The sequence below is a fragment of the Anomaloglossus baeobatrachus genome, chromosome 6 (assembly GCF_048569485.1).
Source record: "Anomaloglossus baeobatrachus isolate aAnoBae1 chromosome 6, aAnoBae1.hap1, whole genome shotgun sequence".
NCBI lineage: Eukaryota > Metazoa > Chordata > Amphibia > Anura > Aromobatidae > Anomaloglossus > Anomaloglossus baeobatrachus.
In genome coordinates, this window is record NC_134358.1 from 133,915,208 (window position 1) to 133,943,078 (window position 27,871).

Consider the following 27,871-nt stretch of genomic DNA (forward strand, 5'->3'; position numbering starts at 1 on the left):
CACTGCAGAGTGCCGCAAGCAGGAGCAATGCTTGGCTGTGATGAGCGATGAAACTCCGCCTACAGCCCAGTCACTCAGTGTGACTGGGGCCCATCTCGGTGATATCGGGTCAACTGGAAGTTGACATGACATCACAGGATCTCAGAGGTCACGGAGCTCAGAGGGTCACATGATGGGGATGAGCAGACCGCAATAGCGCCGCTCAAAGGCACAACTGACTACACAAGGTATTTGAGAAAAGCCTTTATTATGAGCTTTACATTGATGTGTGGCTACTATGCTGTGTAGTGGACCACCCCTTTAAACTATGGCCCTAGTTGTAAAAACTATTGGATGGAGATTTTTCCCCGGGTGCAACACTGAGGGGTGCTAGCATGTCTTTCAGGATTGGCTTGAGGTAGCTACAGTTTATGGCTATGGCAGAGAAACAAATATTTATCCCAACCTAGAAAACCTAGAAGGTCAGCTGTGCCTTTAAGGCAGTTGGAAGTACTTTCTTACTTCATCCATATTTATATAGCAGGAGTTTGCATGTTTTCCGTGGTATCACGTCCCTGTGGGCGTGATACCATGGATTTACATGAGCGATGTACCATCGCTCCTTGAGCGTCTGAAGCTGAGAAGCAAGGCCCGTGTAACAAGACTGCAGGAATGGTAAATGTGCACGCACGGGATCTCAAGGAGTGACGGTACATCGCTCATGTAAATCCATGGTATCACGCCCACAGGGACGTGATACCACGGAAAACATGCAAACTCCCACAGGGCGATGCGATGTCCATGGGGCTAGAGCCCCTGCTTCTTTACATAGGGTACATATAAGTAATAAAACATATTTTTATACATTCACATTACACACTATTACAACACAGGGATGGGTAGGAAGGGGTTACTAGGCCACACATCACCCTGCTACCAGGTTAGAACACATAAATTACCTGACAGGTTCCCTTTAAGGCTGCTATGGACTGCAGCTAGAGGGTGTTTAATGCATCTTGCTTTATTTAATGTGGTGGTACTATTGTAAAAGGTTAGTTTAGACAATCATTCAGTTAGTGTATACTGCAGGTCACTAACTTTCAAAGATACTGTAGAAATAAAACATGAAAAAATCTTTAATACAAAATATTAACTCTTAGGTTCTTCAATATCACTATAGACACATATACAGTATAAGACATATGTAGTATAAGCCTCATCAATTTCATCATTGCCTGAAGAAGGTGTTGGGCGCCCCCTGGAGGTCACTGTTATGCTGCTTTGTAACTGTTCAGTGTGATCAGACAATTCTCAGGCAAAAGTGTACAGCGCAGATATCTCCAGTACACAGAGCCTCTTGTATTGTGCTATACATGTACTGCTCTTATTTATATACAGGTATTCACTTTGTATTTGTTTCTTTAACACGTGTGAGATTCTAATTTCTTTTATAGGTAGATACGATAGTTAATGAATTGTAAAGTGCTGGGGAATATGTTAATGCTATATAAATAAAAATAATAATTATTATTAATGCTCAATATGGAGTTATTAAGTATTCAACAGGTATTCCATAAGCTTGCAGCATATATATCATTGTCACCAGGTATGTGGAGTCTGTCCTCCCCCATAAGTGCTGATGGTGATCATGACTGTGCTTAATTATTAGAAGCTATGGGACTGAGAGCAGGAAACGTAGCAGTTGCGTCAGATGCAGCCCACAGGCTATTGGGGGAAGCTCCTGCTCTCTTTTTGTATGTAATTATAAAGTAGCTCAGCTCTGGGATTCTTCTAACAAGGCTCCAACCAGGCACAAGTCCTAGAAGAAAGCTGAGAGCTGGGAGAGTATTGCTGCTCTCATCTACCAGAGGGGACTGCAAGACTCACTGCTGCCAGACGACCTGGTCCTGCTCCCCAGCCTGCCTGCCTGCTGCCCCTGCACACTGTGCTGCCAGATACTTATTGGGGATCAGTGGCAGCGCTGCCATGCAAGTAAGTACCACACTGCTCAGCCTCAGTATTAGTGGGATAACTGCTATACTATATGGGATAGTTATTACTATGAAAAGTTATTTACGATACATCATACTAGTGTGATAAGTGCTATATTATATTAGTATGAAAAGTGCTATGTGAGATAGATATATATATATATATATATATATATATATATATATATATTTACAGTATATATATATATATTATATATAAAATTAGTGTATAAGGGGCTATATTATATGATAGAGAGATAGATATTAGTCTATGTGAGATATACAGTGTATATACTGTGTGCGTGTATATATATATATATATATATATATATATTAGTGTGGAAGGGGCTGTATTTTATGATAGATAGAGAGATAGATATTAGTATGAAAGTGCTATGTGATATATATTATTAGTGGGATTAGTGCTATATTATATGGGATAAATAAATATATATATTAATATGAAAAGTTATTTATGTCATGTATTATCAGTGTGATAAGTGATATATCATATAATATTAGTATAAAATCTGCTATTATATATATAGTTATATATATATATACATATATATATGTGTGTGTGTGTGTGTGTGTGTGTGTCTATGTGTTTAGAAGGGGCTATGTTATATGATAGATAGATAAATACATAGATATCATGCGTATAAAAAGTACTATATGATTATTATTGTAGAAAGTACTATATTATGTGATATATATATATTTTTATATATATATATATATATATATACATATATTATTTATATATATTATATATATTTAGTGTGATAAGTGCTTTATTATCTTATATGAAATAGATTGATAGCTCTTAATATTTAAACTACTTCATGATATTTATTATTAGTGTGATAAGTGCTATATTATGTGATACATTTACAATACTAATACTTTAGCTCTGTATTTATGTAATAAATAGAAGTTTTCAGAACAGTGTTACTTATTCCTCATTTTCCACTTTTTTGTTACAGTCAATGGGGCTGGTTACTAAATACTACTGTATAGTCCTGGCTATATCCACATATCTTGCTGTGGCAATCCGAGCAGAATGTAGCAAGGACTGTGTGTCTTGTGCTTATCATATGGGACAAACAACTGAAATCAACTCTTTGGTAAGTTTATTCTCTTATATACTGTGCACATGTGAACTATGGCAACTTGTGCTCCACTAGGCTCAGGTAGAGGTTCAGCACCTTGGACAGCAGAGTTGCTCAATCCCGTATTAGAGCCATGTAGAGAGGAGGAAAGTTTCATTTTAAAGTTGTGCATGAAATTTAAATATTCATAAATACAGAAACATTTATCTATAAAGCGCCACTTGTGACTTCTCCAGTCTGTGTGGTCAGATGGGCTCACAATCTCTGCCACCTTATATTTATTAGACAAAGGCAGTCATCTATGGATCCTTCCCCTCCATTGGTTCTCCAGCAGTCTAATTAGTTTATTCTCAATCCCAAAGTAAAAGACCCATAAAGTAACATAGATAAATATATAGGATTCTTTGGTTGTTACTTTAGTGCTGCATATTGCACATGATGTATGTAGAATAGATTGTACAGACGTATGGTACTATTACTAGAAGGAAATCAAATAAGGCAGAATTACAATGAATGGGACACGATAATTACAATAGAAGTAAATCAGATGTAAATTCATTTTTGTCTAATCTTAATTCACTTTTCAGAGCAAAGGGTGGAGATGAATTGTAAATTAAAATAATCTGCCTTAGTGAAGAATGTGTCTACTGCTGGATGTATAGACTATAGCTACATAGATGATTAGTAGATAGGTTAGCTACACAGATAAAAGGTAGATAGATAGATAAAAGCTATCTATCCACATATATATATATATATATATATATATATAGGTAGCCAAAAGATGTATAGAAGGATGGATGAAAAGAGGGATAGAGATTAGATGGATGGATGGATAGTTAGATAGATAGATCGATAGATAGATAGATAGATCAATCGATATATAGATAGATAGATCAATAGATGGATTATATATTAGAGCATGCAATCTTACATAATGTTTAAATACTAAAATGCAGTCTATATATTGTAGGTGCGTTTTGACCTTCACTTAGATTGCTGAATACATCCTGGACCATATTTACATGTGCAGTGTAATGTATATAAAATCAATATTAGTAAACAGTTTTACTAAGATTAATTTTATATATATATATATATATATATATATATATATATATATATATATCTAAACTACATCCTATTCTCACTATAGTCTTACTAATGGAGAAATGGACCATATTCAGAAGATTGCTGTAATGGCAGAATTGAACATGAGTGACTTGTCATTCATTTCTTGTAATGAATGTACAAGTAGAGCAAAATGGACATTTGTTTCTATAATTATTCTATTATTTGAGATAAAAAGGTTGAGGTGGATATTTACTTAAAGAGTCTGCACATGTAAAGTTGTTAGTTACAATTTGTATTCACCTAAACATGTAGCAGAGTTGAATTTGTAATTAAATTCTCCATTGTTTGAGCCCGGTGATAAGTCCTCAAGTTGAAATACACTCTGAGCTTGTAATGACTATATGACAAAATCAGCTCTGCTATTTACCCGGCTGGAGTTCACTACCAAGTATAACAAGTAATATTGGGAGATTTTTTTCTTGCAATTTTAGATAAAATGAATATTATTAATATTATTTTAGGATCCTGTTTGATTAGGAAGCTTATTATTACCAATTCCCTTTATCCACACCCTCTCTATCCCCTGGTTGAGTGTGATTGAATGTGCACATATGTCTCTTCTCAACCAAGCTAACTATGTAAGTGTTCAGTATTGGTGTCAGCGCTATCACCACCGCTGCGGGCAGGCTGCACTACACAAGCTTCCTGTCTTCTGCATCTAATTACTTTTTTGATGGGCACAGTCGCCTGTAGCAATATAAATATGTAGCTCCTGATAACATGATGGCGGTTTCCTTTCCTTAGACTTCGTTAAAGTGATTTGACAGAAATACAAACCCCATGGACCTTTTAGCAACTCGTTCTCATAGACCTATACAGGGTGAATATTTGTTTTATCCAGTGACTAGACAATATATAGTATAGAAATGACAATGTCTATTATCATCATTACCATGAAATCTGAGAAATCAGTGCACCCCCCCCCAAAAAAAAATGATACATTCAGCTCAGCTACATTTGCATCTCGCTCTAAACACATAATTGTATATCACATTGTCTTATGCAAATACAACATTAGTGTCTATTATGAGTCAATTCTGATCAGCCAACATTGTAATTTGCCATAATAATACATTAACCCCCATGAGATAATATCCCTGATTTGATTAATGCCCCTTTGAATACTAAAGCTCACTTATGTTATAGCTTCTGGAGCGTTTCATAGCTTGTGCAGTTTATTTCATCTAATGCCGTATACATCTATTATCTAGATTAGTTTTTTCTACACCACTTGGTGTTATATTAACATTATTAATAGACAAAAAGCAAAAAACAAATATTGTGAATTATGTCATCAAGTATAAAAAATGTGGCGCAGTTCAGTCCCTAATCTAGAAAATATTCTCATGGTACAGATTGATATCTGCAATTAACTTCTACCCTCAGCACCTGATAAATCACCCAGCAGTCTATCAGAACACAAATTCACTATTTCTTTCTCTGTGAGATCCTTCAATATAATAAAGTCTAAACTGTCTGTAAAAAGACACAACAGATATATTAGTTAAAACTAGTGAAGAGCAAATACTACCATGTTCAGGTGCCTAGTACTTGTAACAACTAGTGATGGGCGAGCACTACCATGCTCGGGAGCTTGGTACTTGTAACGATTAATGATGCACAAGCATTACCATGCTCGAGTGCTCGGTACTCCTAAAGACTAGTGATGGGCCAGCACTACCATGCTTCATTGCTCTGTACTCCTAATGACCAGTGATGGGCGAGCACTACCATGCTCGGAAGCTTGGTACTTGTAACGATTAATGATGGACAAGCACTACTATGCTCAAGTGCTCGGTACTCCTTAAGACTAGTGATGGGTGAGCACTACCATGCTTCAGTGCTCAGTACCCCTAATGACCAGTGATGGGCGAGCACTACCATGCTCGGGAGCTTGGTACTTGTAACTATTAATGATGGACAAGCACTACTATGCTCGAGTGCTCAGTACTCCTTAAGACTAGTGATGGGCGAGCACTACCATGCTTCAGTACTTGGTACTCCTAACAACTAGTGATGGGCAAGCACTACCATGCTCGGGTGCTCTAAACTCATAACAACTAGTGAATAGTGAGCACTACCATGCTTGGGTGCTTGGTACTTGTAACAACTAGTGATGGACATGCAATACCATGTTTGGGTGCTAGGTACGCATAACGATTAGTGATGGGTGGGCACTTTCATGTTCGGGTGTTCCGTACTTGTAACGACTAGTGATGGACGACCGTCACTAGTACCGAGCACCCGAGCATAGTAGTGCTCTCTCATCACTAGTTGGTATGAGTACCGAGCACTCGAACATGGTAATACTCACTCATCACTAGTCGTTACAAGTAACGAGCACCCAAGCATGGTAGTGCTCGCTCATCCCTAGTTGTTATGAGTACAGGGCACCCGAGCATGGTAGTGCTCGCTCATCACTAGTCGGTATGAGTACCGAGCACTCGAACATGGTAGTGCTCACTCATCACTAGTCGTTACAAGTAACGAGCACCCAAGCATGGTAGTGGACGTTCATCACTAGTTGCTACGAGTACAGAGCACCTGAGCATGGTAGTGCTCACTCATCACTAGTTACGAGTACTGAGCACCCGAGCATGGTAGTGCTCGCCCATCACTAGTTACGAATACTGAGCCCCCGAGCATGGTAGTGCTCGCTCATCACTAGTTATGAGTACAGAGCACCTGAGCATGGTAGTGCTCACTCATCACTAGTTACGACTACCGAGCACCCGAGCATGGTAGTGCTCGCTCATCACTAGTTACGAGTACAGAGCACCCGAGCATGGTAGTGCTCGCTCATCACTAGTTACGAGTACCAAGCACCCGAGCATGGTAGTGCTCGCTCATCACTAGTTACGAGTACTGAACCCCCGAGCATGGTAGTGCTCGCTCATCACTAGTTACAGGTACTGAGTGCCCAAGCATGGCAGTGCTCACTCATCATTAGTTACAAGTACTGAGCCCCCGAGCATGGTAGTGCTCACCCATCACTAGTTACGAGTACAGAGCACCCGAGCATGGTAGTGCTCGCTCATCACTAGTTAAAGCATAAATAAACTTCCACTATAAAGGGACGCTCTGCCATCAAATTTCCAGCGAATGAGATTTGGAAATTAACTCAGCACCCTCTATTTTGTCTTCTGAAATATTTTTATGCCAGAAGGTAGACTAACCTCTTACAAGATCAGTTGCTTAAAGAAATACTATACTAGATTTTAGATTAAAACTATGAATATTAATTTTAGCACCTTAAAACCCCTAGATGCTTCCATACCATATACACCTCTTAAGAGATAAATGGCAATAGCTGCCCACACACTATGTCCTGTAATCAGAAAGAGTCGTGTCTTTTTGTTACAAAGAGAGAGTGAAATAAAAGAGACGAAAAGAGTGAGCGAGAAAGCGCAATCACACTCCCGCTCCACCATTGTGCTCCCAATACACACAACTGCAATTTCAGTCATCATTTGTTTTATTACACTTTATTATTTCCTTTGCTCTGTGTTTTGAGCTCTGTTTTTTAACTAAAATATAAATTTGTTTCTTTTCCCCTGAGTTGCAAAAAATGCAACTGTATCCATAGAACTAATGGTTCATATCCCAGAGAACTGAAAATTGACTCAATTGACTTCATTGAATGAAACACTGCTGCCATGGGCCAAAGTAGTAAAAAGTTATAACATATAGTGATACAAAGGTGCAGATCTCAGTATGGCATAATGTATCTGTAAGGGCATATATAAAAGTTTTATGGGCATGCTCTAATTCTACAGTATTTTCTAGAATCAGCGCCCTTACCAAGGGCTCTTGCAGCAAATTAGCTTCATCCAACTGAAATACACTGAGGTGCAATACCAGGCGAAACCTATAGAAAAGAGAGGCACTGTGCCTAGAAGAAACTCTCTTAGAACATAACTTGTATAATAATGGAGATATATAGTATTTTCACTGGTTATAGTGGTTATATTTAGATACTAGGGTAGTGAAGGAAAGCTTAGCTACATTTTTGCCTATTATACAGTTTTTAGATTCTTAAATTGCATGTTACTATATAGAGAATGTAATAATTTACACTGTCAACTGGTGTGAATGTAAACTGCACCGTGGTCCTACTGTTAGTCCCACAGATATGAATGTTTCCCAGCTTAGGGGATGTCTTGGATGCTCAAAGAGAACTAACCTCCAGGATTTTCCTATGTAAACTAAATACAGTGCTGTACTGAGACCAGGGCCGGATTAAGGTTGGTGGGGGCCCCTGGGCAGAAAATCTGGTGGGGGCCCCATATACGTTAACATTTTTAGCCATAACAGTAGAGCGCGATCTGTAGCATTAGACATAAATCCAATGAGCATGTGTCTTATCCTGTTCTGCCACATTCAGATTTCCAGTACTACAATACAGATACAGTCCAGGATAACTCACAGCTGTCCACTTACACACAGAAAGATCGAGGATTGCGCTGTTACCGGCCGCCATCGGTGGCCCCTTGACACGATCACGAGAAGTTGATGGTTGCTATGGTATCGGCGGGCCATGTAATGATCCCTGTTGCTATCATTACATATTTTCTGTCACAGTCGATAGAGCGCCGACTCACACAGGAATGCTGTATTTCTGCTAATCAGAGCTGTACAGCTCTGATCAACAGGGATGCACAAAGCGCCGACTCACACAGGAATGCTGTATTTCTGCTAATCAGAGCTGTACAGCTCTGATCAACAGGGATGCACAAGCGATCAGACTGCTGATCCTTATAGCTCTCAAGGGGACTAGTAAAATAAATACAAAATGTAAAAAAATAAATAAAAAGTTCAAATCATGCCTCATTCGCCCCACTGAAAATAAAACAGTTAAAAAAATATACACATATTTGATATCTCAGAGTTCAGAAATGCCCGATCAATAAAAATATAAAATCAATTAATCAGATCGGTAAATGGTGTAGCGAGAAAAAAATCCAAATGCCAAAATTATGTTTTTGGGTAGCCACAAAATTTTTAAAAAGATCCAATAACGGGCGATCAAAAAGTAGCAACTACATAAAAATTGTATAATTGAAAACACCAGCTCAAGACGCAAAAATATTAGCAGTCACTGGGCCTCACATCCCAAAAAATTAGAACACTACGGGTTTCAAAAAATGGCACCAAAAGCACAATTCTTATTTTTTAACAAACTTCTGAATATTTTTTAACCCCTTAGATAAAAGTAAGAGTATACCTGTTTGGTATCTATGAACTCGGCATCATACTGACATGGTAGTTTTACAATATAGTGAACAGGGTGAATAAAATAACCCAAAAACAATCGTGCAATTGCACTTTTTTTGCAATTTTATCGCACTTGGATTTTTTCCCTTTTTCCTAGTACAATATATGGTAAAACTGATGATTTCACTCAAAAGTACAATTTGTCACGCAAAAAATAAGCCCTTATATGGCAAGATTGATGGAAAAATAAAAAAAATTACGGCTCTCAGAAGAAGGGGAGAAAAAAAAACAAACAATAAAAAAAAACGGAAAATCGGGGTGAAGGAGTTAAATTTTGAATGCTATAATACTATGACAACATTTTATGAAGTCAATATGAATAACAAAACTGATAGCTGTCAGTGAATGGCACTCAGCAATACGTCTGGCACATGTACATGGAAAGAACACATTAAACTCCGGGGGGGCATCATTTTACTGCAAGGGGTGTATGTAATTATACTCCAGGAGGCGTTTATATCACAATAAGTTAGTGTATGAATATACTCAAAAAGGGGATAATGATTATAGTCAAAGGGATGGGGGACATTATTCTATGATTATACTCCACTCTAGGGAGGGGGCGTTATTTTATGATTATATTCCATTAGTGAGGTGTTTTACTCTATCATATTCCAGGGGAAGGGGGGGGGCATTATTTTATGATTGCTCTCCAGGTGAGGGGAGTGTTATCCTATGATTATACTCCAGTGGGGGAGGGGGCATTATTATATGATTATAATCTACGTGGGGGGCATTATTATATGATTATAATCTCTGTGGGGCGTTATGCTATGATTATATATTAGTGTGGGGAGGGTGTTATTGTATAATTATACTCCAGTGGGGGAGGGGGCATTATTATAAGATTACAATCTAGTGGGGGAGGGAGCATTATTATATGATTATAATCTAGGGAAGAGGCTTAAATTCTGATTATATGAAAAGGGAATAGTGTAATTAAGGAGGTGTAGGTAGCTTTAAACAATGATGGGTGTCAGGGACTATACTGCAATATGTAGCTCCTATGTAGGTCGTTCATACACACTTCACCTCTTGCAGTAAAATGACACCCCTCCACCCCCCAACTCCAGGAGCAAAATATACACCACTCGCAATAAAATGTCCCTGTCTCCACCTTTCATGTACAGCTATATACAGTTATTCCCCCTTACTGATAGCTCTGTTTTGGAGTTACTTGGAGAGCACTGTGGCCCCCTCTACACCCCTTTCCCCCTGACCTGCTGAGTGACCTTACTCTCACAGCTGACATCCCGCGCGTCCTTCTATCACAGCCTGCATCTCTCATGGACGGTGCAGGCTCTAGCTGCATCCACAGCAGCAGGATGGCCGTGACACATCAGAGACGATGAATTTCCCGCCCCCACAATCCTCTCGGGCAGATAACAGCTGCGGCAGAGAGGAAACACGCAGTGAGGGAGCAGCAAATCAAAATGACATCTGTCTCCCTGCACTGCCCCCCTCTGGAGCCTGGCGGACGGCACCCTGTGCAACTGCACTACTCACATGTAGATGATAAAGCCAGCTATGATCATGGGGGCCGCCAACACAGGAAGCCGAAGACAGATGGTGGTGGGGGCCCCCTTGGAGGCTCTTGTGGTGAGGGCCCCTGGGCGGCAGCCCCGCCTGCCCTGCCTATAATCTGGCCCTGACTGGGACAATCAGGCTGATTCTATACATACCTGTAGTTGTCAGATCGGATGTATAGGTTTTGAAATACAGGCAAGTAAAGTTACAGACATGTACAGCTTTCTGATTGGCAGCAGCTGCCGAATAGCTAATATGTGGGTGTGGTTTTGCTACTTATTCCCGCCCCTGTCTGCTGCCTGGTCTCTGTAGATGTTAGACTGTATGGGCAGCATTTCTAACACGCTTCTATCACAGGACAGAAATAATTCATATCTGGAAGGTGCCCATACAGTCTAGCATCTGCCGAGGCAGCAGACAGGGGCAGGAATAGATAGCAAAACCCCACCCACATATTAGCTATTCGGCAGCTGCTGCCAAACAAAAAGCTGTACATTTCTGTAACTTTACTTGCCTGTATTTCAAAAACTATACATCCAATCTCACAACTAAAGGTATGTATAGAATCAGCATGATCGGGCCAGTGTAGCACTGGCTTTAGTTTATATAAGAAAATCCTGGTGATTGGTTCGCTTTAAAGGGAACCTGTCACCAGATATTTATAATATTTACCTAACAGTCGGTGCGGAGCAGACTGGTCGATGGGCGTCTCCATTCTCCGGGTCCCACACCTCCTCTTTCGGCCATCTTTGCCCTCCTTCTGAAGCTAGTGTGGATCACACGTTCTACGTTTTCTACACTAGCCAACGGTGAGGTCCTACGCAGGCGCAATTTGATCTTCCCTGCTTAGGGCAGATCCAAGTTCACCTGCGCAGGACCTCAATGTCGTCTTTTGTGTATAACGTAGAACGCATGATCCACACTAGCTTCATAAGGAGGACAAAGATGGCCGAAAGAGGAGGAGCGGGACCTGGAAAACAGAGACGCCCATCTGACCCATCTGTTCCGCACCGACCATTAGTTAAGTATTATGAACATCCGGTGACAGGTTCCTTTTAAGCCATGATTGCTCACTGAGGATTCTGACCAGATTCTGAGCCTATACCCTTACAGAGTTCTTCTCCTCCTGGAATGCAATTAAATGGGATATTTCATACCCTATGCACATGGCAGATCAATGAATATATTGTGGATTTTAAAAATCCACAACATGTTTGTTATTACTACTCCTCAGTGGAACTACAATAGGATTAATACACATGCAGCTCTATAAGCGCAAAATCCAAATTTAGACTCAGATCTCTGCCAAGAACTCTGAAATATCCACACCAGATGTGACTTTACATTGAAAGATTATTGAAAACCAATAGGGATGAGCAAGCATTACCATGCTCGGGTTATCGGTACTTGTAACGAGCAGTTAATGCTTAGAAGGGCAACACTTGAGTACCCGAGTATAAAGAAAGTCATAGGCAGAACAAGCTCATTACAGTCATATGAAAAAGTTTGGGCACCCCTATTAATGTTAACCTTTTTTCTTTATAACAATTAGGGGTTTTGCAACAGATGTTTCAGTTTCATATATCTAATAAATGATGGACTCAATAATATTTCTGAATTGAAATGAGGTTTATTGTACTAACAGAAAATGTCCAATCTGCATTTAAACTAAATTTGACAGGTTCATAAGTATGGGCACCGTTATCAATTTCTTGTTTTGAACACTCCTAACTACTTTTTACTGACTTACTGAAGCACTAAATTGGTTTTGTAACCTCATTGAGCTTTGAACTTCATAGGCAGGTGTATCCAATCATGAGAAAAGGTATTTAAGGTGGCCACTTGCAAGTAGTTCTCCTATTTGAATCTCCTATGAAGAATGGCATCATGGGCTCCTCAAAACAACTCTCAAATGATCTGAAAACAAAGATTATTCAACATAGTTGTTCAGGGGAAGGATACAAAAAGTAAAGAGATTTAAACTGTCAGTTTCCACTGTGAGGAACATAGTAAGGAAATTGAAGAACATAGGTACAGTTCTTGTTAAGCCCAGAAGTGGCAGGCCAAGAAAAATATCAGAAAGGCAGAGAAGAAGAATGGTGAGAACAGTCAAGGACAATCCACAGACCACCTCCAAAGACCTGCAGCTTTATCTTGCTGCAGATGGTGTCACTGTGCATCGGTCAACAATACAGCGCACTTTACACAAGGAGAAGCTGTATGGGAGAGTGATGCGCAAGAAGTTGTTTCTGCAAGCATGCCACAGAGTCTCCTGAGGTATGCCAAAGAACATTTGGACAAGCCAGTTACATTTTAGAAGAAGATCCTGTGGACTGATGAAACAAAAATTGAGTTGTTTGGTCATACAAAAAGGTTATGCATTGAGGCAAAAAAACACGGCATTCCAAGAAAAGCACTTGCTACCCAAAGTAAAATTTGGTGGAGGTTCCATCATGCTTTGGGGCTGTGTGGCCAATGCCAGCACTGGGAATCTTGTTAAAGTTGAGGGTCGCATGGATTCAACTCAGTATCAGCAGATTCTTGACAATAATGTGCAAGAATCAGTGACGAAGTTGAAGTTACGCAGGGGATTCTTCAGCAAGACAATAATCCAAAACACCGCTCCAAATCTACTGAGGCATTCATGCAGAGGAACAATTACAATGTTCTGGAATGGCCATCCCAGTCCCCAGACCTGAATATCATTGAACATCTGTGGGATGATGTGAAGCATGCTGTTACGGTTGCTGTGGCTCTGGAGACTATGTCCGGATTTCTTGCTACTGCACATGTGCAAGCGCTGGAGACTAAGTCCTATCTTGGAGCCATTGCACATGTGCGGGTGACATCATCGCTGACACGAGGTCACATGTCTCTGACACCTTCTAAGCTGATTGGACACTGGTCATGTGCTTGTGACACGTGGTCACATGTCTCTGACACCTTCTATGCCGATTGGTCGCTGGTCATGTGCTTGTGACGCTTTGCTCGGTGATAGGCCAGCGTGATGTCATTGCTGTCATTCTGGCAGCGGATTGGCTCTGGTGTCCTCCATCTTGGATGAGGCAGAGAGTCTATATAAGACCCTGACGCACGCCGCCCGGCGCTCAGTCCTTTTGGTTCATGCATGAGGGAAGACGTCCTGTGCACGTCCCTCTAGGCATCTCTCTGTCTATGTTAGGTGAGCGCTACCGGCAGGGTAGCAATTTTATACCTTACAGCTTCGGCTGCAGTCCGTATCCTTACCTCTTAGTGGAGCGGACATAGGCAGGTGCCTGAGGCACATGGTCCGGCTGAGCCTTGTGATTCTACTCGTAGGTGGACGTTGCCGCTAGGGTAACGTTCCTTATACTGCGTCTGGCAGTTGTTCGTATCCTCGCACACTAGGGGAGCAAACAGAGGTAGGAGCTTTGTGCGGCTTATGCTGCTGTCCGTCTCTTTTGCACCACTAGAAGAGCGGACCTAGGCAGGTGCCATATCTAGTGGTTCGTGTCCTCGCACACTAGTGGAGCGAACGCAGGTAGGAGCTTTGTGCGGCTTACGCTGCTGTCCGTCTCCTGGCACCACTAGAGAAACGGACCTAGGTAGGTGCCATTTCACACTCACTGCTTTTGTCTCTGTGATCTTTAACAGAGACCATTCCACACACCCTCCAAGTAAGGGAGGAATTGCTTTATTTTCTAATTATATTCCTCTGAGTTTAACAGAGGTATTGCACTCTGCACTTGTGCTATTATTTTTTACAGTGGCACACTTATATACCCCTTATCCTCTGCCATAGTCTGCAGCAGAGTCTTTGCACGGTGGACCCTGACTGTCTGACATTCCTTTAGGTTTTATTATCCGACAGCCCCCCGTAACACATGCTGTCCATGCTCGGCGACCATCAAACTTAACTGAACTGGAATTGTTTTGTAAACAGGAATGGTCAAAAATACCTTCATCCAGGATCCAGGAACTCATTAAAAGCTACAGAAAGCGACTAGAGGCTATGATTTTTGCAAAAGGAGGATCTACAAAATATTAATGTCACTTTTATGTTGAGGTGCCCATACTTATGTACCTGTCAAATTTAGTTTAAATGCAGATTGCACATTTTCTGTTAGTACAATAAACCTCATTTCAATTCAGAAATATTACTCAGTCCATCAGTTATTAGATATATGAAACTGAAATAGCTGTTGCAAAATCCCAAATTGTTATAAAGGAAATAGGTTAACATTAATAGGGGTGCCCAAACTTTTTCATATGACTGTATATATGGTCCAGCAATTATAGGGGTTTTCATATAAAGCTGCATGATCCAGTCATCAGCTAGTATTAGTCTAAGGGGCACTTTGCACACTGTGACATCGCAGGTGCGATGTCGGTGGGGTCAAATTGAAAGTGACGCACATCCGGCATCGCATGCGACATCGCAGTGTGTAAAGCCTGGATGATACGATTAACGAGCGCAAAAGCGTCGTAATCGTATCATCGGTACAGCATCGGCGTAATTCATAATTACGCTGACGCAATGGTCCGATGTTGTTCCTCGCTCCTGCGGCAGCACACATCGCTGTGTGTGAAGTCGCAGGAGCGAGGAACATCTTCTACCGGCGTCACTGCGGCTTCCGTAGGATATGCGGAAGGAAGGAGGTGGGCAGGATGTTTACATCCTGCTCATCTCCGCCCCTCCGCTCTGATTGGCCGCCTACCGTGTGACGTCGCAGTGACGCCGCACGACCCGCCCCCTTAACAAGGAGGCGGGTCGCCGGCCACAGGGACGTCGCACGGCAGGTGAGTGTGTGTGTGAAGCTACGCCAGCTATCACCACATATCGCTGCTGCGACGGGGGCGGGGACTATCGCACTCGACATCGCAGCATCGGCCTGTGATGTCGTAGTGTGCAAAGCCCGCCTTAGTCCAATTACCATGCACTATTGGGTGCATGCAGGATGTGGAGGCAAATGAATAGGAGGGAGCAAATTATGATTAACATTTAGAAGGAAGGAGCAAAGGAGAGTGAGGTTAGTGAGTTTAGGTGATAGACCTGTCTAAAGAGAGATGTTTTAAAGCAAACTTAAAAACATGGGGGCTGGATATTTGTCGAATCGTTTGGGGTAGTTCATTCCAGAATATTGGCGCAGCACATGAAAAGTCTTGGAGACGGGAGTGGGAGATTCAGATTATGGAGGATGTTAGACTTAAGGGGGCTTTACACGCTGCGACATCGCGAATGCGGAATCGTTGGGGTCACGGAATTTGTGACGCACATCCGGCCGCATTAGCGATGTTGCTGCGTGTGACACCGATGAGCGATTTTGCATCGTTGCAAAAACGTGCAAAATCGCTTATCGGTGACATGGGGGTCCATTCTCGATTATCGTTACTGCAGCAGTAACGATGTAGTTCGTCGCTCCTGCGGCAGCACACATCTCTATGTGTGACGCCGCAGGAACGAGGAAGCTCTCCTTACCTGCCTCCGGCCGCTATGCGGAAGGAAGGAGGTGGGCGGGATGTTACGTCCCGCTCATCTCCGCCCCTCCGCTGGTATTGGGCGGCCGCTCAGTGACGTCGCTGTGACGCCGCACGGACCGCCCCCTTAGAAAGGAGGCGGTTCGCCGGTCACAGCGACGTCGCGGGGCAGGTAAGTATGTGTAACGGGTCTGGACGATGTTGTGCGGCACGGGCAGCGATTTGCCCGTGTCGCGCAACAGATGGGGGCGGGTACCCACACTAGCGATATCGGGACCGATATCGCAGTGTGTAAAGTAGCCTTTAGATCACTTGTAGAACAGAGGGCTTGGGTAAGGTGATAGACAGATCAGGTAGGAAATGTAAGATAGCTTTGTGGGTGACAGAGATACGTTCCTGTTGTATTCTATAGCTGATGGGCAGTCAGTGAAATAACTGGCACAAGGTGGAGGCATTGGTGAAGTGACTGGACAGAAACATGACCAGGTTGCTCCATTCAGAATAGACTGGAGAGGATAAAGTTTAGTTAGAGAGACTGATCAGTAAAGAGTTACAGTAGTCCAGACGAGAATGAATAAGAGCGACATTAAGTGATTTTGCAGTTTGAAGGTAAGAAAAGGTCAGATTCTGGAGATGTTTGTAAGATGCAGGTGACATAAGCGAGTTAGTGATTGGATATAGGGAATAAAGGAAAGTTATGTGTCAGATTTTCCCCAAAGACAGCATTCATGCTGCTTGTGAGTTATGGTTGTTTTACAAAAGGGAATTGAAATATCAGGTATAGGTAGGTTGGTAGAGGGAGGAAACATGAGAAGTTCAGTTTTGGAAAGATTCAGTTTTACATAGAGGGAGCAGGTAGCAGACAATCACTGGTATTTTGTATTAAGGTGGGGGAATATCTGGAGAAGAGGTGGATAATTGGGTGCCATCAACATAAAGATGATACTGGAAAACAAATCTGCTGATGGTTTGCCCAATGGGGGCGGTGTATAGAGAGAAGAGGAGGGGACCTAAGACTGAGCCCTGAGTCATGCCCATCCGTTCATTAACTGCTTGTTATGAGTGTCGAGCACCCGAGCATGGTAGTGCTTGTCATCAATAAAAATTAGTATTTTCAAGAACGCTTGTTTCAGGATAATCCTTCAGTGTAAACGTGCTGCTGATCACTCCATGAATGACATGTATAAACTGGATTCGTGCGGCTGAGAAAAGTGGCAGCCTAAGCGCACTGAGCGATTTACTACAGGTAGTTCAGTGCGCATCGTTTACTGCAGTCTGCCTGTGTAAACAAGGCATTAAATTACTTCTTCTCAGTAAATGTTTACCAATCTGTGGTTGCTTAGTGCCGCCTGTGGGTCCCAGTATATGGATCCTTAGGCATGTGTAAACACAGCCTAACTGAGCATTCATTATCCACTGAGGAAACTAAAGAGACATTGAGGCTCAAGGATGTACAACAATCAGCCCTAAAAGATTGAAACCACTGTGAGGTTTAGTGAAGATGAAAGTTAACATAATTATGTTAATATAAGGACCTTGATACAACTCAGCCTACTAACAGGGGAAATATATTAGCCAGGAAGTCAAACAAATCAATTCTTGACGTTAATGTGTTGGAAATAAGAATGGAAAAAATGTACAAGAATCAGGATTTGAGCAACTTTTACAAGAGACTAAAGGGGGCTTTACACGCTACGATATCGTTAATGTTTTATCGCCGGGGTCACGTTGTTAGTGACGCACATCCGGCGTCATTAACGATATCGCAGCGTGTGACACTTACCAGCGACCTTAAGCGGCCTCAAAAATGGTGAACATCGTTCACCATGGAGAGGTCGTTCCAAAACCAAAAATCGGTAATGGTTGATTATCGATGTTGTTCATCACTCCTGCGGCAGCACACATCGCTGTGTATGACACCACAGGAGCGAGGAACATCTCCTTACCTGCCGCCGGCCGCAACGCGGAAGGAAGGAGGTGGGCGGGATGTTACGTCCCGCTCATCTCCGCCCCTCCGCTTTGACTGGCCGGCCGCTTAGTGACGTTGCGGTGACGTCGCTGTGATGCCGAACGTCCCTCCCCCTTGAGGGAGGGATTATTCGGCACTCACAACGACGCCACGACCAGGTAAGTGCGTGTGACGCTGCCATAGCGACAATGTTCGCTGCGGCAGCGATCACACGAAATCGCATGCACGACGGTGGCGGGTGCTTTTGCGTACGATATCGCTAGCAATTGCTAGCGATATCGTAGCGTGTAAAGCCCGCTTAATTGTTGTGGATAGACAACTGCGTAATAGAATCTCCAAAATAGCAGGTGTCGTGATTTGTCCAGTATGCAGTGGTTAGAACCCACTAAAAGTGGTCCATGGAAGGATAACTGGTGAACCGGACGTAGGGTCATGGGCACCCAAAGCTTACCGATGCCAGCCATTGTGGTCCATCTTCACTGAATCTAAAACACTACTATAGCACAAATTGCTGAAAAATGAAATATCCTCCTGATATCTTAAGGAGAAACTTGTCACAGCAGACTGTACACAGCAGCTATCTGTGCACAAGGCTGCATGGCTGCAGGACGTTCAGGGTGCCCTTACAATGCGCACGTCTGCATCAGAACTAGACCATGGAGTAATGGATGTATCAGACCATGGAGGCTGATGAATTACGTGTCTCTTTACACCATGTTGTTTATTTGGATTTTCTTACCTGGTGTAAAGATGGCGGAAGGAGGTACTATGAGGAAAAGGCAAATTGTAGGAGGCAGTGTGATGGTCTCACAATATTATGCTCTAAAATCTTGGGATTTGGCCTTAATTTGGATGTTACATTGATATATACCACCCTAATAAACATGATTGCATACTGAGTAAACCTCTCTATGGCATTGGCATACCCATAATGATAGCGGCATCTTTTAGCAGGATAAAGCACCCTGACGCACTGCAGCAATTATTCAGAAATGGATTGATGAACATGACAAAGGATCAAAATGTTCTTGGCCTTTAAAGGATATGTCAGTGTCATGCGTACAAAGGCCTAGCAAGACGTAGTACAGCGTATTCCCCACTAGGTGGCAGCAGAATAGTGAAGGAGAGTCAAAGTTACACTGTAACAGAAAGGCAGCTGAAGTACAGCAGAGTAACTCCAGCAGGCAGCAAACAGGCAAACCACCAGGTGGCAATAGAGTAGCCAAACAGTCAGGCACAAGCCAGGAATTCAAGTCCGTGCAGAGGGAGGATCAAAATGAAGTCAGAAAACAGAACCGAATCAGAAACCGGGAGATCAGGAATGCAGAGGAGCAGAGGGAAACACAAACAACAGACAGGAGTGAGAAGTCAGGGACTGGGACAGATGGACGAACAGGGGAGGATACAGGTCAGGGCACGAGAACAAGGATTCAGATAAACCAGGAAATCTTACCAGAGCAAGTCACAGGCTGCAGAGAAAAACTATAACCAGCACAGGAATGCAGGTTCATAGACCATATATAGTGTCTCCTGAGACCAGAATGAGGCTGATTGGAGTTCACAGACCCGGCCTGACATGCGCCAGGCCGGGTCTGTGAAACTCTGGAACGGAGAATACTAGTCCAGAATCATGACAGTTAGCAGGTTTTTGCTATGTAATTTGAATCCAGCATGCTGCAAGGGTTAAAGCAGAGTTCAGGGATGCCTGTCTTGTCAAGGTCTGATCTGTTGTTTATTTCCTATGTTTATTTAAGCAGCAGGACCATTATCATTGCACAGACTACAATATCACACACAAAGCAGTCTGGCACACCCCCTTTTCTGATTGACACCTCATTGTCAATGTACAATCTCTATAGAAAGCCTGGTGCCTGATCTGGGCAGGACAGCTCTCTCAGCTCTGCTGTTGGATGGCTAAAACTAAAAATTCTGATTGTGTCAGAACGGCTGCACCCAGTAATCTAAGTGATACATCATTGGATTCAGGATCTCTTTACCTACATCATGCTGTTCACAGATGAGGTAACAAAAACCTGCTGACATATTCCCTTTAAGCATCTTTGGGATGTGCTGGAGAAAAAAGTCCAAACCATCTAAGGCCATAACGCACAACTTACAGGAATTAAAGAACCTGCTGCTAATGTTTTGATGCCAGACATCACAAGAACCGTACAAACACTTGTTTATTAATTTATCAATTTAGTAATAGAATAAAACAGATCAATCCCAAAGGATGATGTAATGTCATAACGAGGGAACTTTTTGGCTAAATCTTGTCTTTCACATGGTAGTCACATATAAATAAACAATAGTAATTCAATGCGGTGCTTAGTTCCAATTATTGTAAATGTTTAAGACATGATTTAGCAGAAAATCTTATAAGTTTTAGTACTTTCTGTATCTTTAAAATGCAAGTCCCTTTTGACTGATGCTGATCCACCCTTTCTAGCATCTGTATTTAATTTCTTGAAATATTAACCTTATATTTTCACTGGTGACCTATCATCCTAATACACACATATACAGTGGAAACCAGAAGCTTACATACACTATCTAAAATGACACATATGCATTTTTTTCTCACTATCTGACATGAAATATCAGAACACCGAATATACTCGTGTATAAGCCAACTTTTTCAGCACATTTTTATGCTGAAAACCCCCCACCCTCTTCTTTTACACAAGTGTGGGCCCCACAAAAGATACTTCTCACCTGTCCTCCGTTCCCTCGGTGTCCTCTTACCTGCTTTTTGCTGACCGCAGGCACATTGTCCCTTCTATGATCTTGTCCGGTACACAGAGCCGGTGCTGCCGTCAGCGCTTTACTTCAGTTGAATGATTTGCGGCGCAGATAGGGAGAGAAACATGCACATGTGACTTTTTAGATAGTGTATGTAAACTTCTGGTTTCAACTGTATCCCCCTATAACAGAGTTGCTATGACTCACACTGACAATGCCCATTAGGATGGTTCCAAATATGTATGGAATCTAGATTCTTTCTTGGTTTCATTAATAATACACCAAAAACTAAAATTACTGGTGCAAGTCACTCCAAGTACATAGGCAGACTAATATTTTGTCCTTCATCATAGCAGTTCTTACGTCTTTGAAGTTTTCTAAATATCAGACATACTGATATCTACTTCAAAACAGCTCAAGACTCAAGATGGCTTGCTGATGTCTCAGTAACAACTGTTATTGACAATTTTCAAAGCTGAAAATTATAGGCCTAATGTTTCCCTTTTTCTTATTCCAGTGGTGATAATATATATTTATACATAGCATTTGTATATATGCGCAGTAGTTACTTTTTAGTACATTCTAAGCTTTTTGGCAAAATGTAATAGCACCGTAGCACAAGTTCTAAAATATGAATTATGACTTTATTTGACAAAAAATGGGCAATCAGAGAACAGATCTGCTTCCAGCAAATTCAATTCTTCAAAAACATATATAAAAAATATATTAGAATGTGTCAGAAGGCATTTTGGAATGACATATGAAAGTGTTCTATAGGACATGTACTCGGAGTTCAAACTTTATAATTTAATTAATCTTTCTTCAAAGGAAACCCTACCTTCTTCAAAAGAGGCAATACAGAACATCTATTGGAAAAAATTCAGGAACAGGGTTAGGTTCAGAAATATTTGGACAGCACCACAAGTTTGGGCATTTCAGCTGTTTACCAAAACATATTCAAGATGCAGTTATATAATCAATATTGGCTTAAAGTGCAGACTGTCAGCTTTAATTTGAGGGTATTCTCTTAGAGGTTTAGGAATTACATTTCTTTAATATGTAGCTGCCTCTTTTCATGGGACCAAAAGTAATTGGACAATTAACTCAAAAGCTTTTTAATCAATTGCATCTGTTATTCCCTCATTAATGAATCACCAATTAAACAGGTAAAAGGTCTGGAGCTTATTATAGGTGTGGCATTTGCATTTGGAAGCCTTTGCCGCGAAACAACAACATGTGTAAATAGAAGCTCTCTATAGAAAACAAATAGACCATTATAAGGCAGGAAAAAAAAGACGAAGAAATCCATCAGAGAGATAGCAGACATGTTGGGAGTAGCCAAATCAAAAGTTTGGTACAATCTGCAAAAAAAAAAGAGCGCCCTGGCGAGTTTCGGAATTCAAACAGACCAGGACATTCAGGGAAGACAACAGTAGTAGATGATCGCAGAATACTTTCCATGGTAAAGGAAAACCCACAACATCCACCCAAGTGAAGTACACATTCCTGGAACTAGGTGTTTCAGTATCTAAGTCTACGATAAAGAGAAGACTTCATGAGAGCAAATACAGAGGGTTCACCACAAGGTGCAAGCCAATAATAACCCTTAAAAATAGAAAGGTCAGAATAAACTGTGCCAAAAAATATCTAAAGAAGCCAGCCCAGCTCTGGAAAAGCATTATATGGACAGATAAAACTAAAATTAACCTGTACCAGAATGATGGCAAGAAAAAAATATGGAGAAGGCTTGGAAGATCAAAAGCATACCATATTCACTGTAAAACTTGGTGGAGGCAGTGTGATGGCCGAGTATGCATGGCTTCTAATGGCCCTCGGTCACTAGTGTTTATTGATTATGTGACTGAAAACAGAAGCAGCTGGGTGAATTCTGAAATGTGCAGGGCTATACTTTCTACTCAGATTCAACCAAATTGTATTGAATGATGCTTCATAATACAGATGAATAATCACTCAAAATACACTGCAAAAGCAACTCAGGAATTTTTTAAGGTAAAAAATTGGAATATTCTGCGATGGCCGAGTCAATCACTAGATCCCAACCCCATCGATCATGTATTTCACATGCTTAAGACAAAACATAAAGCAGCAAGACCCACAAACAAGCAACGGATGACAAAGGAGGAAACCCAGCATTTGGTGTTGCATATGGCTTCCAGATGTCAGGCAGTCATTGCCTTCAATTGACTTTCTATAAGGTATTAAAAATGAACATTTTATTTATGGTATAGTTTTTTTGTCCAATTACATTTGAGCCACTGAAATGAGGAGGCTTTGTAGAAAAATGGTTGCAATTCCTAAACGTTTCACAGGATATTTTAATTCAAACCCTTTAATTAAACCAGAAAGTCTCCAATTCAATTGCATCTCAGTTAATTCATTTTAAATCAAAAACAGTGGGGCATAGAACCCAAATAACGAAGATTCAGTCACTGTCCAAATATTTCTGCAGCTAACTGTAAGTGTTAAAATATAGTTTTAGTGTCTACAATGTTGAAAAGGAGGATGGATAGATAGATAGATAGATAGATAGATAGATAGATAGATAGTGACATCCTAATGGTTTTGTGTTCCTAACATAACAGAGCAGGTACTTACCCTCTCCAGGACCAGTGCCAGCTCCCCACCACTGCATTGGTTTAAGTGTTTTGCTTGCAGAGCCGACATCACGTTAATAGCTCATAACGGCCAATTACCAAGCTCAATGGCTCATGCCATATACCTTGGCCAAGATGCTTATCTCAGTAATTGGCTCCAATGACGATGTGAACTACTGAAGCATAGTCGGGACTGTCAAAATACTAGGGCTAGGTTTGGCCAGCATTGTTGTAGGAAATGTTTCAATAGTTTTGTATAAGACACAATCAGAAAGTCATAATTAATCTCTCACAAGTTGAAGCTAATCTTCACAAATATGAAAACTAAAATTACTACTTGTTGTTAAACAACTTTTCCCTCTTTTCAGGCTTGCACGTTAGAATGTGAGGGTAAGCTACCAACGGCCAGAGCATGGAATTCCTGCAAAGAGCTTCTGCAAACTTCCAAAGACAACTCTCAAGAGGCAGAGAAAGAACAAGGCATCGATAGCCATTTACTTGCCAAAAAGTATGGAGGTTTTATGAAAAGATATGGCGGCTTCATGAAAAAGAAAATGGATGAGTTGTACCATGTTGAACCCGAAGAGGAATCCAATGGTGGAGAAATTCTTACTAAGAAATATGGAGGATTCATGAAGAAAGAGTATGATAGTGACACATCAGATCTCCTAAGGGAGCTTCTGGGCACTGGTGTGGATCCTGAATCTGGTCTTTATCGTGACAACAACAGTGAGACGCCAGGAGAGATCAGCAAAAGATATGGGGGGTTCATGAGAGATTACCGAAGAAGTTCAGACACAGAAGATGAAGGAAGGGAATTACAGAAGCGTTATGGAGGCTTCATGAGAAGAGTAGGCAGGCCAGAATGGTGGCAAGACTACCAGAAAAGATATGGAGGTTTCATGAGGCGCTTTGCAGATTCTCTTCTTCCTTCAGATGAAGATGGTGAAAGCTATTCCAAAGAGACCCCAGAAATGGATAAGAGATATGGTGGATTTATGAGATTTTAGCCCCCTTATCCAAGTATCAAAAAGACTGCCTCATTGACCATATTTTATTGTAATGTGTTGCCTGCACTGTACAGTTTTTTACTGTCTTAGTTAACAATGCAACTTGTAATCTGTTACACCAGGCTCTGTGTTCTTTATAACTCAACAACAGAATCAGTTTGTCACACTTTGGTTTATACTGTAGGTATTATGCTGAAAATATTTTTGTTACTGTATTTTTTTCTTTTAAACAGAATACATCTACCAATGCTTACTGTATATAAATAAATTATTCATCTTATCTGCACAGTTCATGGTTTGTCATTTTTCCATATACAGGTTATGCTCTTGGAGTGAACCTTCTCTTGTAGACACAGTAACATAGGGCAGAGTTCCCTGTATAACTGTGCATCAAGAGAGTCAAGTATAGAAAATGCATGCATTTCTACTAAATGAATACTGCAATACTGAAATTTTAACATAAAATTATATACTGTATGAAGTTGCTCAGCTCCTATTGCTCTATATGATGCTGCCCTGGGATGGAACTGCATACACAATATGATTTGTTCCTTTAAAGCTGCATTAACTTGGCGATTATTTTGAGTGTTTCATTGAACCTTCCATTCGTAAAACTTGCAAATCGTACATATGCTGCCATTTCCTAACATTTATGTGTATCAGAAAGCTTCTGAATACCTTCACCTGCCCACACGCCCTTCCCAGCCCCCTCCCCAGCCCTAGCCCTAGCCCCACCACTACCACTACCACTACCACCTCCACACACACACACGTCTCCACCTACAATGTATCACTGATAATTCTCAATTCTTCTTATAAGGAGGAGAGGACTCTGGTCTTCCTTAAGCGGGCTTTACACGCTACAATATATCTTACGATGTGTCAGCGGGGTCACGTCTTAAGTGACGCACATCCGGCATCGTAAGTTATATTGTAGTGTGTGACAGCTACGTGCGATTGCGATTGAACGTTAAAATGTTCATCGCATGCACGTCGTTCAATTGCTAAAAATTGAACGTGAGGTTGTTCAATGTTCCCGAGGCAGCACACATCGCAGTGTGTGACACCCCGGGAACGATGAACAGATCTTACCTGCGTCCTGCGGCTCTCGGCCAGCAATGCGGAAGGAAGGAGATGGGCGGGATGTTTACGTCCCGCTCATCTCCGCCCCTCCGCTTCTATTGGCCGGCTGCCACATGACGTCGATGTGACACCGAACGTCCCTCCCACTCCAGGAAGTGGACGTTCGCCACCCACATCGAGTTCGTATGGAAGGGTAAGTACGTGTGACAGCAATTAATCGTTTGTGCAACAAATTGAACAAATTGAACGTCCCGCACATACGATGGGGGTGGTTACAATCGCAAACGATATCGAATGCTTAATCGTAACGTGTAAAGCAGGCTTTAGACACCAGTGATTGAGAGTAGGTGACACATCTCAATCCACTTTACCTCCGTCCTATTGGAATCTAAGAATCATTGTAGTGACATATATTGTACATGTCAGATGAGTGGCATCTGCAGGCGCCATTGCAGTCAGCCTTTATCACTTATCTTTTTTTCACTTAGGACAGGCAATTATAGGCATAAAACAAAAAAAAGAACTCAATTATAAATTATCCCCATATAGGTGGTACAGTAACTCAGTGGTTAGCACTGCAGTCTGGCAGCACTGGGATCGTTGGTTCAAATCCCACCAAGGACAACATCTGCAAGGAGTTTGTATGTTGTCTCCGTGTTTGCATGGGTTTCTTCCTAGTTCTCTGGTTTCCTCCCACACTCCAAAGACATACTGATAGGGACTCTAGATTGTGAGCCCCAATGGGGACAGTGATGCTGATGTATGTAAAGTGCTGCAGAAAATGTTGGCGCTATATAAAAATAAAGATTATTATTATCCCCAGATTCATTAATTTTGGACAAGAATACATACCTTTCTCCGCACATGTATAACCCATACTGTTTGAGGTGTCTTTCACACATCCGTACAAAACACATACATTTTGCATGGTCCATGGTGTAGGTGCGTATGTGTGTGCGTGTGTCCATGTGTGTGTTCAGCGTGTACTGTCAGTGCGCTATCTGTGTGACATCCGCATAGCACACGAGCAGCATGAACTTCTATATGTACTTGTTCATAGTGCTGCTGTTCCCGGTGAAGCTGGTGCTTCCGGACCTCTGTGCAATGAATATGCGATGAGCATAATAAGCGGGGGTTGGAAGCAAGTGACAGCAGTGCCGAAGACAGCAACGCTGGGGACAGGAGAGTATAGAAAACCATTTTATTTCACAGACAGAGTGCTTTCTCTGGTACGTGTCCCACTGATATCACACGGATATCACATCTGTGCGGTCTGTGTGAGACCCATGCTCCTGGAGAATAACAGACATGTCACCATATGGAGCACACGGACACACGTATGTTTCACACGGTCCATGGGAAAACATGCACGTGTGCGCAAACCCATTGATTTTAATGGGTATACATGTGCCCATGTTTCCAGTACGTGTGAAAATGGACGTCACACGCACCAGAAACATGGATGTGTGAAGGGGGCCTAACATAGAGCTTACTCCAGAGTGGCCTTTTTTGGACTCTTAAAAGCAAAAGAAACACATATTCTTCTGTCTCATACATGATTTCTTTATTGCATTTCTGCAGCCACCTGTAAGACGTTTCCGCATACATTACTAGCACCTAACATACCCACTGTCAAACTGAGTGGAGTTCAGGTATAATACTGTGGAATAAAGAAGCGCAATAGGGTCTTACCCGGTAGGGAAATTAATAAACAAAATTAGGCGTGCTCACCTATTCAGGTTGTGACAGTCACAACCCCTATATGCATGTGCAGTGATGGTGTCAGCCGCAGCCCCAAGGTTAGAGACGTAGAATCAATAGACGAGGAAATCAGGTATATGCCGCGCTAACATCACAGAATCCAATCTTGATATAATTCCTTTATTATTTGTACAGGTTGACGCGTTTCAGAGATACCTGTCACCTTCATCAGGACATCAAAGGAACAGTACTGTTCCTTTCACGTCCTGATAAAGGA

At 41.7% G+C, this 27,871-nt stretch overlaps 1 protein-coding gene and 1 long non-coding RNA gene across 2 annotated transcripts in view; both read left to right on the plus strand.

Annotated features, from left to right (window-relative positions):
* LOC142244134 (uncharacterized) overlaps nt 1-27,871 on the plus strand; it is a 302,411-nt gene that overhangs the window by 189,862 nt on the left and 84,678 nt on the right. The window lies entirely within an intron of this gene.
* PENK (proenkephalin) lies at nt 1,708-25,096 on the plus strand. The gene is made up of 3 exons (XM_075316339.1): nt 1,708-1,971; nt 2,957-3,097; nt 24,169-25,096. Exons 1-3 carry the CDS (start codon nt 1,966-1,968, stop codon nt 24,808-24,810), a joined length of 789 nt encoding a protein of 262 aa, XP_075172454.1. The 5' UTR covers nt 1,708-1,965; the 3' UTR covers nt 24,811-25,096.

What these genes read in the sequence shown, in the direction of transcription:
- PENK (XM_075316339.1), top strand. An exon ending in CAACTGAAATCAACTCTTTG is followed by an intron (nt 3,098 to 24,168) that starts GTAAGTTTATTC and finishes CCCTCTTTTCAG; the next exon opens with GCTTGCACGTTAGAATGTGA.